This window comes from Ips typographus, linkage group LG15, assembly GCF_016097725.1.
Source record: "Ips typographus isolate SLU linkage group LG15, UJ_Ityp_2.0, whole genome shotgun sequence".
NCBI classification, from domain to species: domain Eukaryota; kingdom Metazoa; phylum Arthropoda; class Insecta; order Coleoptera; family Curculionidae; genus Ips; species Ips typographus.
In genome coordinates, this window is record NC_138436.1 from 6895806 (window position 1) to 6912780 (window position 16975).

General features: G+C 35.0%; 2 protein-coding genes across 3 annotated transcripts; both read left to right on the forward strand.

Moving 5' to 3' along the window:
* The first annotated feature begins 112 nt into the window (after positions 1-112).
* Positions 113-2340, forward strand: LOC145738133 (uncharacterized). Its single transcript, XM_081992998.1, has 2 exons — positions 113-344; positions 1404-2340. Exons 1-2 carry the CDS (start codon positions 113-115, stop codon positions 2291-2293), a joined length of 1122 nt encoding a protein of 373 aa, XP_081849124.1. The 3' UTR covers positions 2294-2340.
* Positions 2341-3148: 808 nt separating this feature from the next.
* On the forward strand, positions 3149-7144 carry LOC145738207 (uncharacterized). Of its 2 annotated transcripts, none has more exons than XM_081993056.1 (6): positions 3149-3478; positions 3796-3849; positions 3962-4077; positions 4221-4523; positions 4728-4886; positions 4974-7144. In XM_081993056.1, exons 1-6 carry the CDS (start codon positions 3420-3422, stop codon positions 6983-6985), a joined length of 2703 nt encoding a protein of 900 aa, XP_081849182.1. In that variant the 5' UTR covers positions 3149-3419; the 3' UTR covers positions 6986-7144. The 2 variants fall into 2 exon arrangements, with proteins under 2 accessions (XP_081849182.1, XP_081849183.1); XM_081993057.1 differs by having other exon boundaries at positions 3983-4077.
* The last annotated feature ends 9831 nt before the right edge of the window (positions 7145-16975 follow it).

The following is a 16975-nucleotide window of genomic DNA, read 5'->3' on the forward strand; positions in this document are numbered from 1 at the left end:
ACACGGGCGCGACCACCGATTTAGCAGCGCTATGGTGGCGGGTAGTGGTCGACTCTCGCCAAAACGCTCGACCGTTAAAAAACGCACCACCAATAGCAACACATGCTTTTAAATGCGAGTGTTCACACGAGACACCTCAGTGTCGCCACAGAAGCCCACAGAGATGGATGAGGAGGTAAATACAGACGATTTTATAGCTGCCGTTGAGCAATTTCCCGCTATTTGGGACACGTCGTCCAATAATTATAGTAATAAAATAACTAAAAAAAATAGTTGGGAGCTCCTTATCGTAAAATTTTGCCCGAACTTTGCCGAAAGAACAAACGTGGAAAAAGCCAATATCGGTGAGTTTTTATTAAAGCACGTAATTTATTATATTTATTCGTATTTTACATTTTTCTTAAAACGTAAACATAATAATATGTTAAACTAAAATAACCAGGGTAGGGTATACCTACATATTCTGAGAAACAATAAACTTAACTCTATATTCTCTGTAGCTGCCAAGGTATCTGACCTTCGTTACTTAAAAAGTAATTTGCAAGCCTGTCGCGTATATCATTAATTGCTCTACCACCCCTTGTTGCATCAGGTACCCTATCAACCATTCCTTCTACAGTTAATGTATGCTCAAAATTATAGCCATCACGTTCTCTAACAAAATTATGAAGAACACAAGAAGCTTGCACAATTTTTTCAGCAAGCTCAATGGAAACGTTCAATGGTCGATGAAAAATTCGCCATTTATTAGCGAGAATTCCAGAAGAACATTCAATATGTCGTCTTGCTCTTGACAGGCGATAATTAAAAACTCTTTTCTTGACTGTTAAAAAATTCCCTCAATAAGGGCGCATTAAAAATTTTGAAATTCCAAATCCTTCGTCACCAATTAGTACAAATGGATTGGCAATATGGGTTCCTTTTAATAGTCTACTTTCTGGAATGTTCAGTTCATTGTTATTCAGTTTTTGAAAAAGTTTTGAGTTTTTGAAAATGGTACAGTCAGCTGACTTTCCATAAGCTCCTATGTCAACATATAAAAATTTATAGTTAGAGTCGCATACTGCTAACAAGATTAAGGAGAAAAAATGTTTATAATTATAATACAAAGAGCCGCTGTCAGTTGGCTTAACTATTCTTATATGTTGCCGTCTATAGCGCCAAGGCAATTAGGAAAATGTGCACGTCTTTCAAACAAATCAGCTACTTTTAGCCAATCATCTTTGGACAGCGTGGGCATACAGATGCTTCTCATAACGTGCCAGATAGCTGAACAAACTTCACGTATAATCTCACTAATTGTACTAACCCCAATCCGATACTGAAAATGCAAATCAACCATTGAACAGCCGGTACCCAAATACCTGAAACAATATATATACTCATTCACATATACATTTCAGCATCGCAATTCCAAAGAAAATGGAAAAGTCTTCGGGACAGTTATATGAGAGAGGTGGCAAAAATGAAGAAAGAAAAATCTGGTAGTGGAGCTTCAGGCAGGAAGCAGTACATTTATTTTAACCAACTCAGCTTTCTACAGTCCTCAATAAAAGAGACTACCTCCAGCATTTCAGAAAATCCGGTGGAAAGTGAAGGAAATGGCACAGAGAGAGAAATCATACTGGACGATACAAAAATATCAGAGCGCCCAGTCTCACTGCCGTCTCGAAAACGAAAAAATATTTCTTCAGCTGCAAAGACCGACGAAGATAAATTGTTTGTCGCCGTAGCAAACAAGATCATGAAAGAGAAACCAGAAACTTATGTTGAACGAGATGAAGACACTTTATTTATGTTGTCTTTAGTAGGGGAATTAAAAAAGATTCCTGATAATTGGAAGTTAGATGTGAAGTCCGAGATATTAGGCGTTTTTCAGAAATTTAGAAAAGCTCAACAGTTTCCTCTGCCGCCTCCAGAACATCATCTCCAGAACCACCAACATTTCATGCAGCCCCTTCCATTCACCTCTACCACGGTATACCCAATACGACACCACCCAACACACACTTCTACAACAATCACCCCTTTACAAGCACCATCAAGTTTCTTTCCATTTTCCTCTACCACGGTACATCCAACACAACACCACTCAACTCGTACATCTACAACAATCGCCCCTTTACAATCACCGTCAAGTTTCTTTCCATTTACCTCTACCACGGTACACCCACACAACACCACTCAACACACACCTCTACAACCAACACGCCTCTACAATCACCATCAAGTTGCCAAACGTTTTCTTCTGCTTCTTCTCCGCCCTCACCTCAATCCCAGTATTCATTCATAGATTTTTAAGATTAATTTAATTTGTTCATTTTAGAATGCAAAAAATTGTATTTTGATTTTGTTTCAATAAAGTAGCTAATAACTTTTGAATTAAATTTTACTTTTCTAACTAAGGTAATGCTTATGTTTGTTCAAATAGTGTTTTGTTAGTGTGCATTACCTTAAAGTTATTGCCAGTTTTTCTTCCACTGAAATGCATCGTCTCATAGTAGTATTTAGTCCACAAATTTCATTATATATTATAGATTTAAGTTCATGAAACGACTTTCTCGACATTCTAAAGTAGCTAAAAAATTTGTCGTCGTCTTGTTCCAAATCTTTGTACACCGTTGCAAACAATCCTTTCGTTCACCGAAGTCGTTTACTTAGCAATGGATGGACCCAAAATCTTCTTTTTTTTTTGGGACGACGTTGACGCCTCCGAATTGTTAACAAAAGAAACAATGCTTCTGTTTCAATATCCATTATAAACCAAACTGAAGACTGACCTGACCCGAGGACTTGAACTGTTGATCGGTGGCGCGTTTATGACAGGCAAACGTTTGCAAAATTTATTAATCTGGATTAGTTAATCTGAAAACAAGCCTGGCAACGTTGCAATTTTAATGGCAAAACCTGTATAATTTAAAAATTATTGACAACTGACACTTTTAATTGAGGTTATGGTTATATACTTTGGTAGTTATTATTGGTTATTGTTTTCGTCAGAGGTCAGAGTCTTTTCTTTGATATTGTTATCCATTTGTTACAACCAGTCGATGTGTTAAAATTAAAATGAGTTTGGAAAAAAGAGTTCGAGCGCCTAATTTTACAGTCGAAGAAAAGGCAGTGCTGGTTGACATTATTGCCCAGAAGTACAAACATATCGCTTGCTGAGTACCATAGTGGCGAAACTGCAAAAATTCCAAAAATAAACTAATGGCGCCAAAGTATTTTATGTTACGCCCTCTTTTAAGTACAATATTGGCGAAACGATAACTTTTTACGTACTCACCAGAGGACAGCATCGGTCGTTATGGCCGTGCCGATAATGTTCAACCAATTACGCGCGTTAGTGGCGAATTCAGTGTTATGCCAAGAGTTAAAGTGATACGTCAGCAGTTTTTTACTGAGAAGTGGCGAAACGCATGATTCGTCGTTGTTGTGTGAAATTCAAAGGCGTAATATCAAAAACTACGGACGAAAGGTAAGTTACTCGGACTTAATAATTTTTTTCCTTTTTGTTATTTGCACTGTATTGGCGAAAGTGACTTTTTCGCCGACACTGATGTAAATTACTTTAACAATACGTATTTCACATTTAACGAATGTACTTTTTCGTCTTTATTATTCTAAGATTTGGTTTATAAATGCTGCATTAATGACGGTAAATATTATTCGCCATTATTGCTCTGAAAACGAATAATATTTGAAACATTTTTTGTTTTGTTGATTCGACGCACATCGCACATGGTACCTTAACTCTAATAACATCGTGTGACATGTTTTTTTTTTGTTTTGCAGCAGGAACATGAATGAACGCTCACAGAAAATATTTGCTGCCTTAGGTATTAGCAGGTAGGTTTTGTTGACTTATTTTCCAATCACCGTCCTTTCTATTTCATAATGTTATTATTCAGCTAGTTGCAAATATTGTTTAGATGTCTCCTAATAGGAGTTATTTTTTTAGAGTCAGGTCTTTTGCTTACAGGACAACGGATACTGGGCAAAACAAAATTCAGTCTTTTGATATCAATGATCAAAAAGTAGTATCACCAGCTACTCAATCCAGTCACAATGAAGTTGGTGAGTTATTTCTATTTGTATCCAAATATTTAACCCTTAACTTCATGATATTAATATCAGGGATATTATTATTTATATTATTAATCTTTGGAATAACCTTTTATCATTAGCTTTCTTGAGTTGTTTAATGTTCATTGTTGCAGGTACTGATTTCAACTACGAGGTGGCAAAATTTCCAGGTGTTGAAGAAGAACTTAATGTGATTTCTACACTTGCCAAATCTCCTAACTATGTTGCACACTCTGAGGTTGCACCCCTATCGATCATTCCCCAGTTAGAAATTAATAGTACCCATCAAAATAATCCCGATGAATGTGACCAGCGCAAAGAAGTAGAAAACACTTCTGAAACTCAACAAAGCCCAACCGATAGTGGCACAATTAGTTTTACCATTAGCAAGTTTTATGACGAACCACCCAAAACTAAACCTATAAATATTTATCCTGGTGAGTATGTCTCCAAATGTTATGTCATAAAGCTGACTCTTATAAGATCACGTTTATTTTTACTTCTTTTATAAATATTTAACGTCAGCTTTTCATCATATTGTTTGGCAAGTATTGATTTTAAACAGGTATAAATCGATTGATGATTCTCGAAAATATAAATATTATAAGTAGTATTATTTATTTTTTATTATTATGTTTTAGAAAACAAGGAAAATATTTTTTGCCAAACGGAGAATAGTTGTATAGAGAGTATGACGTCTCACGTTGCTCTCGTTAAACCTGAATCAGTTATTCCCCTATCTGACAAACATTATGAAGAAACACTCACACCTCTAATTGATAATAACTCTGCTGGAGATGGTGAGTGTATTTCTTAAAATGTCATTTCAAAAGCCTGACTCATTGAGTTAGTATTTGATATTCTATTTAAATATTTGGTTTTTTTAGAAGTGAAAACTTGTGAAGATGATCGACCGCTTGATTCTCATGATTCCTCATCCTCTTCAAGCAGCTCATCTTGTAGCACAAGCTCTGAAAGCAGTTCCTCTTCTTCAAGCAGAAACAGTACAGCAGATCCAACGGATGACGATATTGCTGATCCCACGTTTGGCGTTACTGAAGATTGTCTTATTGATAAGAGCTCATCAAGCGATGAATCTACCGTACCGGACGAGGTAACGTTAAACTCAAAGAAAAGGAAGAGAAATCAAGGTGAATGGAAAAAAACTTTGGCTAAGAAGCTTCGAAATTCAGGTCAAGAATACTACTCACTAAACAATGGAAAATTGCAGAAGGCCAAGAAAATGCTTAAACCATGCAACGCTGAAACATGTCGATTTAAATGCCTTGCTAAATTTTCTGAAGAAGAAAGACAAATTTTGTTTAAAAAATTTTGGGTGTTGGGAGATTTGCAAGCTCAGAGAAACTACGTTTTAGGACACATGCAGAGTATACAGCCATTATCTCGCCGCGTGATACTGAATCGACAAAAAAACCGTACCCTCAATTACTCATATTTTTTCAGAAAAAATGATAAACAGGTTTCCGTTTGCTTTAAATTTTTTAGAAGTACTTTGGGCGTTTCTGAAAGGTTTATAAGAACTGTAAAGGCAAAGAATGACGGCGGATTTCTAGAAGGGGAGAAACGTGGAATTAAACCCAGTAATAAACTGTCGCAGGAAATAACAAATGGCATGAGGGAGCATCTGGCTTCAATTCCAGCGGTTGAAAGTCATTATACTAGAGCTAACACTCAGAGAAAATTCATTGCTGGAGGAAAAAATCTTTCTGATCTGTACAGGGATTACGTTGAAATGTGCAGAGCTAGTGGCACTCCTTCTGGAAAATATTCTATGTACCGCCATATTTTTCTCTTTGAATTTAATATGTCATTTCACTCACCTAAAAAAGACCAATGCCAAACGTGCGAAACATTTAAAAATTCAAACCCGGAAGAAAAAACAGCATTAGATGAGAGTTACAAAACTCACATGCAAGAAAAAGAACTTTCCAGGGAGGAAAAAAAATTAGATAAAACATTGATCAGCGATGATTATAAAGTTGCCTGCTTTGATTTGCAGGCTGCCTTACCAACTCCACGAGGTGACGTCAACTCCTTTTACTACAAATCACGTTTGAATTCATATAACTTTACGGTTTGTCAACTTGAAAATAAGGGCTTGGGACCAGTTCAGTGCTACTTCTGGCACGAAGGAGAGGGAAAACGCGGTTCCAATGAAATCGGCACTTGCCTTTTGGATTATCTGCGAAAAGTCTCGGCAGCTGCTGACTCTCAAAAACTGAATATTGTATTATATTCTGACAACTGTGGAGGGCAAGGAAAAAATAAGTTCATTATTTCCGCTTTCTTGTATGCTGTTGCCAATTTTAATATCAACAGCATTACCCACAAATTCCTTGTAGTCGGACATGGACAAAATGAAGGGGATGCAAGTCATTCTATCATAGAAAAGGCAATCAAGAAAGCTCTTAAAAATGGACCTATCTACGTTCCCTCCCAATATGCAACCGTTATTAACAACGCAAAAAAAACAGGTGCCAGGTTTGTTGTCAATGAACTGGCGCACGGTGATTTTTATGACCTCAAAAGTTTGCATCAGGGCATTGCAAACAACGAATTTAACCGCGACTCAAGTGGCGAGAAATTTAACTTCAACGATATTTCTATTATTCGCTTTGATAAACACCACTTGGATCGATTTTTTTTTAAAACTGCTTACAGCGACCCAGAGTTTCGATGTGTGATAGTCAGCAATGTCACGAAGACAAGAAAATCGACTTTGAAAAACTTAAATGGTTTTAAATTATTGCCCGCTTATTCTCAAAGTATTCCCATTGGGAAAAAAAAATTCGACGACCTCCAGTCTCTTGTTAAAAACAGGTCCATCCCCCGAGTTCATGCACCTTTTTTTGAAAATTTGAACCACGAGAAAAACTAAAAGGCTTGGTGGGGCTCTATGTAGTGGGTATGTACCTACTATTCTATTTTTTTAATCCATACATCAGAGAAAGTGTGCTGTGTTATTAATCTAAACTTTGCTCATTAGTTTTATAAGAAACTGACTGTTGCTCAATAAACTTTTTTCTTGCGTATTAAACCAATAATATTATTATAATTTTATTTATTTTTTGTTCCCTACTTGTCATTGTTGAATTGAAATTTGCGGCAAAAACTACTCAATATTTGTGCCACAACGGCGAAAAAACATACTAACATTTGACCTATTCACTTTTTTACTTGTACATAGGTATACATACTTAGAGTACAACAAAAGAAGTTTTACCAAACCACTTTTGTTTTGAAAATTCCAATCTAAAACCTACTACGCCTTTTCCAACTATGAGCAAAACTTTACAAGCAATTATCTCAAAACGACTCATTTCCACTTTCGCCACTATGGTTCTCAGCAAGCGATATATTAGTGAAGACAAAAAAACCGATAAAAACACTTTGCATCAGAAGATCTGGAAAAAAGTCGAAGCAGATTTTAATGCATTGTCTCCAAGCAGTTATTTCCGCGAGTGGAGTGTTTTGAAACGTTTTTATGAAAATAGAAAAAAAGAAGTCAGAAAAATGAAACCATTGGATCGGGCAAGTAGGTTTAAAACTGGTGAGGACCTGAGGAAAAGAACAGTGGAACAGACGTGAGTGATGACATTTTGTTGGGGATTATGAATCCCAAAAGTGTGTATGGACTTGGAAACATGCAAGATTCCAATCAGATGTCGCGTTCTACCCAACATACTCCAATGACTGAACCAGCAGACATCTTGAGCATTTGTGGTGATAATGGTAATGCAGATGTTGAACTTGAGGGCATAGTGTTGGAAGTTGAGGCAAGTATTAATTTCTGCCTAATTTTATTTATGATTATATTTTTTTACATTTATATTTGTTAACATTAGTTACCTACTTAATTCATATTTCAGGGTTTAGAAGGAGTGGAGAATGTTGGAACCTTGGTTGAAACAGAAGAGCAGAACAATCAAAACAGAATGGATAAATCTGAGGACAAACCTAATTGGAAAAGTTACTGTGGAAATGACCTAAGCAAGCCAGTAAGCACAGAATTGCGTGACAAAGCTGTATAATCTTACTATTTTTTGCTTAATTTATTTCCTATTATATTGACTGTTTTAAGAAGCCAGTAGCCAGAACATCTGTTCAAAGAAGAAGACCAAAAGCCACTGTAAGGGCACTTTCTTCATCAGATATTGCTGAGAAATACAATGTAATTTTAGACAAACGTTTAGTTCTGATTGATAAACAAATTCAACAAATAAGTATGAATATTTGTTTCGAAGAGAAAAAACAGAAAATGGAACTGGAGCTTTTGCAATTGAAAATTGCTGCAGAAAAACAGAGGATGTTGCAATGGCAATCATTTCTTATATTTCAGAGTTATTATTCTTAAGAGTTTGATAGTTTTTTGTTCTAATTTTTTTATGTAATATTTGTTTAATTTTATGTTCATTGTTGTTGTTAACATACTATGCTTATTTCCTGAATAAACATGTTAAATCAAAACTACTACTTCCTGGTTTATTCATTTATTAAATGTGAAAAATTATTATCAATTAATATTTGTCTGTAACTATTGTCTATAAACCTATTGCCTTTATCAGGAATATCTCCCTGATCAATTAAATAATTAAGTTCTGCTAGATCAATATTATCTGCCGCAGGGGGCTCTGGCTCATTCATTTGAATGGCAATGTTGTGTAACACAGCTGTTGCAACTATTATTGACAAAGATGTTTGCCATTTGCATCTTAGGCCAGATGCTATAGAAGGAAATCGTCGCTTCCAGACTCCAATACACCTCTCTACACAATTTCTGGTTCTTATTTGAGACTCATTGTATAGTTGTTCTGCACGAGTTATTGGATTTATTAGTGGAGTTAACAAGTATGGTTTTAACATATATCCACTATCACCTAAAAAAATATTAATAAAATGTAAAGAGGATGTCAGTTATATGTTTATGTATATATGGTTATAACTTACCAAGAAAGACAGCATTTCCAAATTCACCATCTTCAATTCTCATTTTAATTCTACTATTATAGTTCAGTTCAAGATGGCGTCAACTGACTGCGTGCTCTTAACTACCGAGCTAAATAACTTAAGAAAAAGTGAGTTAATTGAAATAATAATTAGTCAGAAAGTGCCAGATCGCATCACCAGTGAATGTATATTAAAATACGTGCGGGAAATTCAATGGGCCCTTGGAAAATACCGGGCAGACGAAGCAGATGCGTCCTTCTGTTCTTTGTCATCCAGCGACAGTGTGAACGATACTGTTTTGAACACACCGATGCCAAGTGAAAACCATATAAATTTAGGGTTTCTATCGAGTCAATCGCAACCCCCGGACTCACACCCTCAAGGCTGTGCGGCCCCAAAGAAGGCAGAGAACTTAACCCAAGGATCCCAAGGTGAGCGCGTAAATCGGGAGACTGTCATAAATGACCTTCTCCGTGAGCTGGAATGTACAAAAAATGAAAATTTGCTTCTTGGAAGGCTTGAAAATGAGATGAGAGAAAGGATAGACCTTATGGTCTATAAAATTAAAGTTTTGGAGAACACAAAAAACAATAAAAATTATGATATCCAAATTCCCGCCGAAAAAAACAAGGTTAGGCTGGACGGCAAAAGTGTAAACAAGGGCCCCCGTCAAACTCCACCATCTAGCGCTCCACGTCAGAAGCCTGAAACCCAGGCCAGCAGGGCTCCGGCCATGGCCCCGCCACCCCACCACAACCGACAGCAAGGCTCATCGACCGCGGCGATGACACATCGACCGGCCGATAAAAACCGATCGGCAAACGAACATGCCACCAATCAGGCCGCGTTTCTCCGTATTGTTGGAACTGGGCCGACGCAAGGTGGCATCATCGCATCAGATGTTAACCGAAATGACCTTACATTTCTATTTGTAAACAACGTATCAAAAACAACCAGTGAAGAAATGCTTAAAAACTTTTTCAGGGATAAGCAAATGGACAACATATTTGTAAAGAAATTAAACGAAAATGATTTCTCATGCAGCTTTCAAATAGGAGTCCCAACAGAAAAACTGAAGGCAGTAATGGAACCTGGTTTTTGGTCTGCAGGTGTTACCGTGCAGAAGTATAAATTCCATAGCAAGACGTTTTTTCGGCGATATAATGGAAACGGGAAACCATATAAGAAACAATGGTACAAGTAGCGATCAACATAATTTTACTATTGTACACTTCAATATGCAGTCGGTAAGAAATAAACTTCTACTTATTGAGACAGAATTAGGAAATAAGAAATTTGACGTAGTGTGTATGTCCGAACATTTTTTAAAAGACACTGAAATAATATGTTTTAATTTAGATAAGTACAAATTGGCATCCTATTGTGTTCGTGATAAATCCAGAGGTGGTTCACTAATCTTATGTAAAAAAGATTTATGCTTTATAAATAGGGATGATTTAACAAATTTCAGCATAGAAAATGTATGTGAAGTATCAGCAATTGAGCTGCCAAGCCAAAAAATTGTTATTCTATCTATTTACAGAACGCCTCTTGGAGATATAGACTGTTTTATGTCTTGTTTGGATAGAATTCTTAATAAGCTTCGGTCCCACCCATATGAAATCATTATTTGCGGGGATTTTAATGTTCACTTTCACACTTCAAATCGTGTCTATGCAGATTTGCTAGATTTATTAAATTCTTTTAATTACCATATAGCAATTACTGAGGCTACAAGGAAAGATAAGTGCATAGATAATATTATAACCAGAATGACAAGCAAGTATTGCACTGAAGTATATGAGCCGGGGTTCTCTGATCATAAAGCGGTAAAAATTTCTGTGCAAGTTAAATGGGTAAATAAAAACCCTGCTGACCAAACTTATATCAGACCGATTACCCAGATTGGGCTTTTAAAGTACCACAAAGCCATTGATGAAATAAACTGGAACATTTTAACGGACAACCAGGTAAGCACTACTCACTCTTTTAACAACTTTGTATCCATCTTATCTGAAAGAGCCACATCATGTTTTCCATTAAAAAATATAAAAAATAAAGTAAAAAACCAATGGTTTAATGATAATCTAAAACAAATGCGTGACCATTTGAACCTTCTATGCCAATTTTGCCATAATTTTGAGTCGGAATCTGTTTCGAAGCTAAAAAATGAATACAAACGCAAATATCAAAAGGAATTAAGGAGGGCAAAATTAGAGCACAATAAAAGGGCAATTGAAAACAGTACAAACCCAAGTAAAACCTGCTGGGACTTAATAAATATCAAGCGGCCTCCAACAAAAAATGAATTGCCCAGTAACATAAATCTAAATGAAATAAATACTTTTTTTGTAAATGTCGGTAATGAAATTAAAAAACAACTAGAAAGTAAGAATCTTTTTAATGAGAAAATTTGTAAGGATGGAGAGGGGTTTTGTTCTCCTATGTTTAGTTTTGTGCCTGTTAGCTACAATGATGTGCGAGACATAGTAAAAAATCTAAAAAATAAGCCAGGCCTTGATTATTGTAATTTGAACTCCAAAATAATTAAATCTGTCAGAGAAGAAATTTTATATCCATTGACCGATCTCATGAATGCTTGCATGAGAGAGGGGGTGTTTTCTGACAGCTTGAAAGTAGCGAAGGTTCTGCCTATTCAAAAAACAAGGAACATAGGTGAATTGAACAGTCTTAGACCTATCTCTATAATTCCAGTAATAGCAAAAGTATTTGAAACCGTACTAAAAAATCAGATTGTGGAATTTTATGAGTCAAATAATTTATTTAATTTTGGGCAATTTGGCTTTAGGGCAAGGAAGTCTACCACTGATGCTCTAGTATATTTAATAAATAGGATCATAGAGGGAACAGAGAACAGAGAGATTGTGGGGGCGGTCTTTTGTGATCTTACCAAGGCATTTGACTGCGTTTCTCACAGTCTTCTTATTTCTAAATTAAAAAATTGTAATTTTGATGAAATCAGTGTTAAACTTTTAAGCTCTTATTTGGCTGACAGGAGGCAGTACGTGTCTATAAATAATAAAGTATCAGACACACTAAAAATCACCTGTGGAGTTCCACAGGGGTCGGTGCTAGGACCGATACTTTTTTTGCTTTATATAAACAACTTTAATTTGGGTTCCGGCTCAGGCTCCATACATTTTGCTGATGACACCACAATTCTTGTTAAAGACAGGGAGATGAAAACTGTATATGAAAAAATTACTGCTGCTCAAGAATCAGCACTAACTTGGTTTGGTAAAAATGGTCTAAGCCTGAATGAAACAAAAACTAAAACAATATTGTTCAGTCATAAAACAATAGAACAGCAGGAAAGTTCAATTTTCCTGGGGTTTTGCTTGGATCCCATATTATCTTGGGAGCATCATGTTGAATTTATAGCTGCAAAACTCTCAAAGAGTATTTTTGTGATAAGGTCTTTGCGAAATGAGTTGCCAAGACAGTCATTACTAACAGCATATCACTCGATATTTCTATCTCACTGTAAATATGGATTACTTGCATGGGGCCACTCCCCACATGCCAACAGGATATTTGGGCTGCAGAGAAAGGTTCTGCGAGTCATTTTTGGGATGGGCTATAGGAAAGATGTCGCGGAAGTATATACCAAAAATAAACTATTTACAATTCCATCCTTGTATATATATACGTGTTTAAAATATGTGCGAGAGAACCTTGGTTCTTATACAATAAATAGTGACATACATAATCATAATACCAGGCAGAATTTACATATAAACATACAAAAATTGAGACTGAGTCATAGTCGGTACGGGGTGAACTATTATGGACCCCTATTTTATAATGCCTTGCCTAGTGATGTGCAGCTTCTGGACAATAAGAACTTTTTTAAGACTATTAAGTGTTATCTACTTAAAAATGCATTTTATAACATGAACTTATACCTGGGTGGTGCATTTCATATGAGTGTGACCGAGGGGGGAGAGTTTTAATTGGTGTTGTCCTGTCAGATTTTAGTTTATATTAGGTTGAGCAATAAATTGTCATTTTAATACATGTATATATATATATATAAGTACTATGAAATACCATGACGTGTGCAAACAAATGTACTTAAATTTGTAACGCATGTAATATATTGATTTGATTTTGATTTGATTGATTAAAAATAGTAACATCATGTGCTGACCCAGGCCAATCAGTCTATGTCTAATATTTTTAAACTACTATCGCATACAATTTGTGTGTTTATGGAGAAATATGACTTCCGGTTCCGACATATTTCTGCATCTTCTTCACCTGTAAATTATAATAATGTACTCATATAAGTTACCTACTGAGAACTCAGAACCTAATTGATCTATTTTACCTACTCACCTGGGGATTGTATTCTCACATGGGTACCGTCAATACACCCAAGAACTCGAGGGAATCGAGCTACTTGGTAAAACTTATTTTCTGTGTGTATTGTATCTTCATTAGTTGGCATTTTAATATATCTTGGACACAAATTTGCAATTGCCCGAGTTACTTTGGTTACAATTCTTGACACTGTAGACTGGTTAACTCCCATAAAATCTGCTATGCAGTTTTGATGACTACCACGTGCATAAAATCTTAAAGCAGTTAGCACTTGACTGATCGGAGTAACATTATTGTTTCTAAAAAACAAAATGACAAACACTGCCTAGCTAATTTATCATTGTTTGAAACACACTTGTCGTCTGGAAACTCCAACGCGTCTTCTATTTCTTCTAGAAGTCTGAAAACCACTGGTGTTGTCAAGCGAAATCTCCGATAAAATGACAAGTCATCCATAGTTTCAAAATAATTTGATCTATTATAAATTTTTCGTGGAAAACCAAAGTCTATAATATCTAGGACATCAATATCGTCTTCGACAAATAATTCGTCCTCAAGCTCCATATTTCCAAATGAACTTATAAAAGACTGCTTTGATAGTTATAATAATGATATATAACACTTGTTCAGGAGTCAACACACAAGGAAAAACTAACTTTGAGAATTCTACATCTAGTTAAATGAGTAAAATATAACCTCGCAAATTCTTGAAATCCAAGCAATCATACCCGAGAAATGCACATGCCCAAACAAAATTAATCTCGGTTGCATATTTAATCCTACTACACACCACGGTTTACGTTAATCTCGATGAACACCAAGTTTGAGTGACGGTGCATAACAATTTCTCGCTTAATCCACGTTAATGTCTTAAACGAGTTTAAGCTCGTTCGGTGTATACGGCGGTGAGACAAATAATTATTAAAATCGAGTGAATCAATTTGAAGAAACAGCCGCTCAAAAATGTTGCCGTCCCAATCTTTTTAACGAGCAGTTTATATAATTCATGCGAATTCTGCAGTCTATTTTTTCTACGACTAATTGAAATTATACCAATTTTTCATAATAGAGCAAATCGATGTATTTGGATCATTTCTATGTTTGCTATGTTGTTGCATAAATGACTGAATAATATTTCACGATCAAAATTAACTATGATATATCAAAGACTTTATATCCGTTCAGCCAAATGTAACTGCTTGCTTAACCAATCCTTAACCTCTTTTGAAAAAAGCTTCTAATTATTAAAACACACATAATTTACAGATGAAATGTTAAAGGTAACAAATGTAATTATTACAGGTTACTGGGTCAATATTTCACACTGGACAGACATGACTGGCTGACAGACCTAAATTGACATACATCACATTTGAGTTTCAGTCCCAACCAATATTGGATCATGCCTCAAGTCATGTGGAAAAAAAACTTGATTGTTTTTATTTACTGAAGTTCTAATAACAAACATTCTGGATAGTTCTTAGAAAACACACGTTATTGGCATTGATTCTTCGATATAAATAGGAGCTGAGCAGACACAAATAGTTCAATTTGCTGTATGATGTTACTCAGTTGGAAAATAAATTGAATGTTTGATAGATATGAATGACTGATTGCTGGTCTCTTTATTCACTCCCAATGTCAACTTCTGCACAGTTACTCAGTTCGCCATGCGTAGATTGACATTTAAAGGAATGATAATTTTTCTAATACTTCACCATTTAGTCGGACATTATTTAATAATGAAAATTATTCGGCCAGATATTGTGGATAGAACAATGCTGCATATGACATAACAGCAAATTGAAATAGCAAATAAAACTACACACAACCCGCACCCCAATCTTTAGTTTATTATTAAAATAAATACAAATTCCGAGATTCACCTGGATGACTTTTTGTTTTGCTTCTTGTTTCACCGGGAGAATATCTGAAACAAAGAAAATAATATTACGACGAGAATATAAGAAATGTCAATGCTTCAACCGATGTTAGCTGAAGCTTGATCTTATATTGTAGCATAAAATCAGTATAAAAATTCATTTTATATTGAATCAAGAATGGTAAACTAGCACCCAACTTTAGAAACGTATGAAAATTATACGCAAAGTTGCGAAGAATTTATTTACCCTACACATTTGATTTTGTGCAAAACACGTATTTGGCAGCGCTTGGGAAACCCCATCAGTTAAAAACAGCACAAGAAATTTATTGCATTTTTGGAAAGTCTTACTGATTATAACAAAAATGTTGTTTCAAAAACAACTTTCAAGTGAAATCGTTTCTACTTGCAAAAATTTAGGAAACCCACAGCATTGCACTTAAGGAAAGATCGAGTGCACATTCTGATCGTACTTTTTCTGTTAACCATTTAAAGATGCCACTTGCAAATTTCTTTGGACAAAACATTTTTAATAAAATTGATCATTTTAAAACAATACCAAAAAAATGCCGAGTGTCGAGTTTAAATTAAAACAACTGATATCACATAGCTTATAAAAAACAAAACTCAAAAATGGTGCACGAAAACGCTGTTATTCATCTAAAAAAATCATTCTTATAGCCAATAGGATTATCCAAAAATTCAATAATATACAGGGTTTTCCAATTAATAAAAAAGCAAAGTTTGGTCTGTCACAATGTTATGAGATACCCTCTAACTACCCACATAGTTTACTTTGGTTTAAGTGTGGTTCCCGTAGATAAATCCCTACAACGTTCGTATTTACTATTTGTTGTTGTAAAATCAAGTAGAAACAATTTAAGGTTGGGTGCAAAATAAAAATAATCACCTTGTATAGGTGGAGCAATGAGAGAGTAGAGTTTATTATCTCAATTATTTTGAGAAATACAAATAAATGATAAATACAAATTTTACAGAATATTTATATTTTTTATAGTTTCAAATAACTTTCGGGTATACAGGTTCATAAAGGCGTGACGGTGACAGATAAAACTTTAGATTTTTTTAAAACAAAGCCCCGTTTTTAAAACATTTTTTGATTCTTCATAAAATTCTAAAAGTTAATGTCATATCTAAACCTAATAGATCATCTAATTATTGACTGCATTGCCATTGTTTCTAAAAGCAGATTACTCATGTTTGATACGAACGCTTTACAGGAACGACAAAAATTAGTTGTACAAATCAACATGCAATAGATGCCCGACAGGGCGTTCATTTTTTAAAATTTATTTTGGTTATTTCAGTTTAAAAAATTTCAACTTTTATCTATACAGCCTGTACATAATTGGTTTTTCTGATAGGTTTTACGATACACTTCAACTTTTATTAAGTATGTTATATACCCTTTTTTTTGTAGTCTGCGATTTATGTTTTTTAATTTTTACTTTCGATTTTTGTGTTCTTTTCCTAAGCTTTCCTACCTTACGACAAACCAAATATGCAGGTGTTGTGAAACGTTGGATTTTCAAAAGGTATTATGTCAAATTAATAAGTTTATGTTTTGCTGTAAGTAACGTACAAAATTAGAACAAGATTTAAAATGTGTATTCTTGTTCAATTGAATTGTCAAAGACAATTTTCAGGTTTTAGTTTAGTTAACAAAAAACGCAG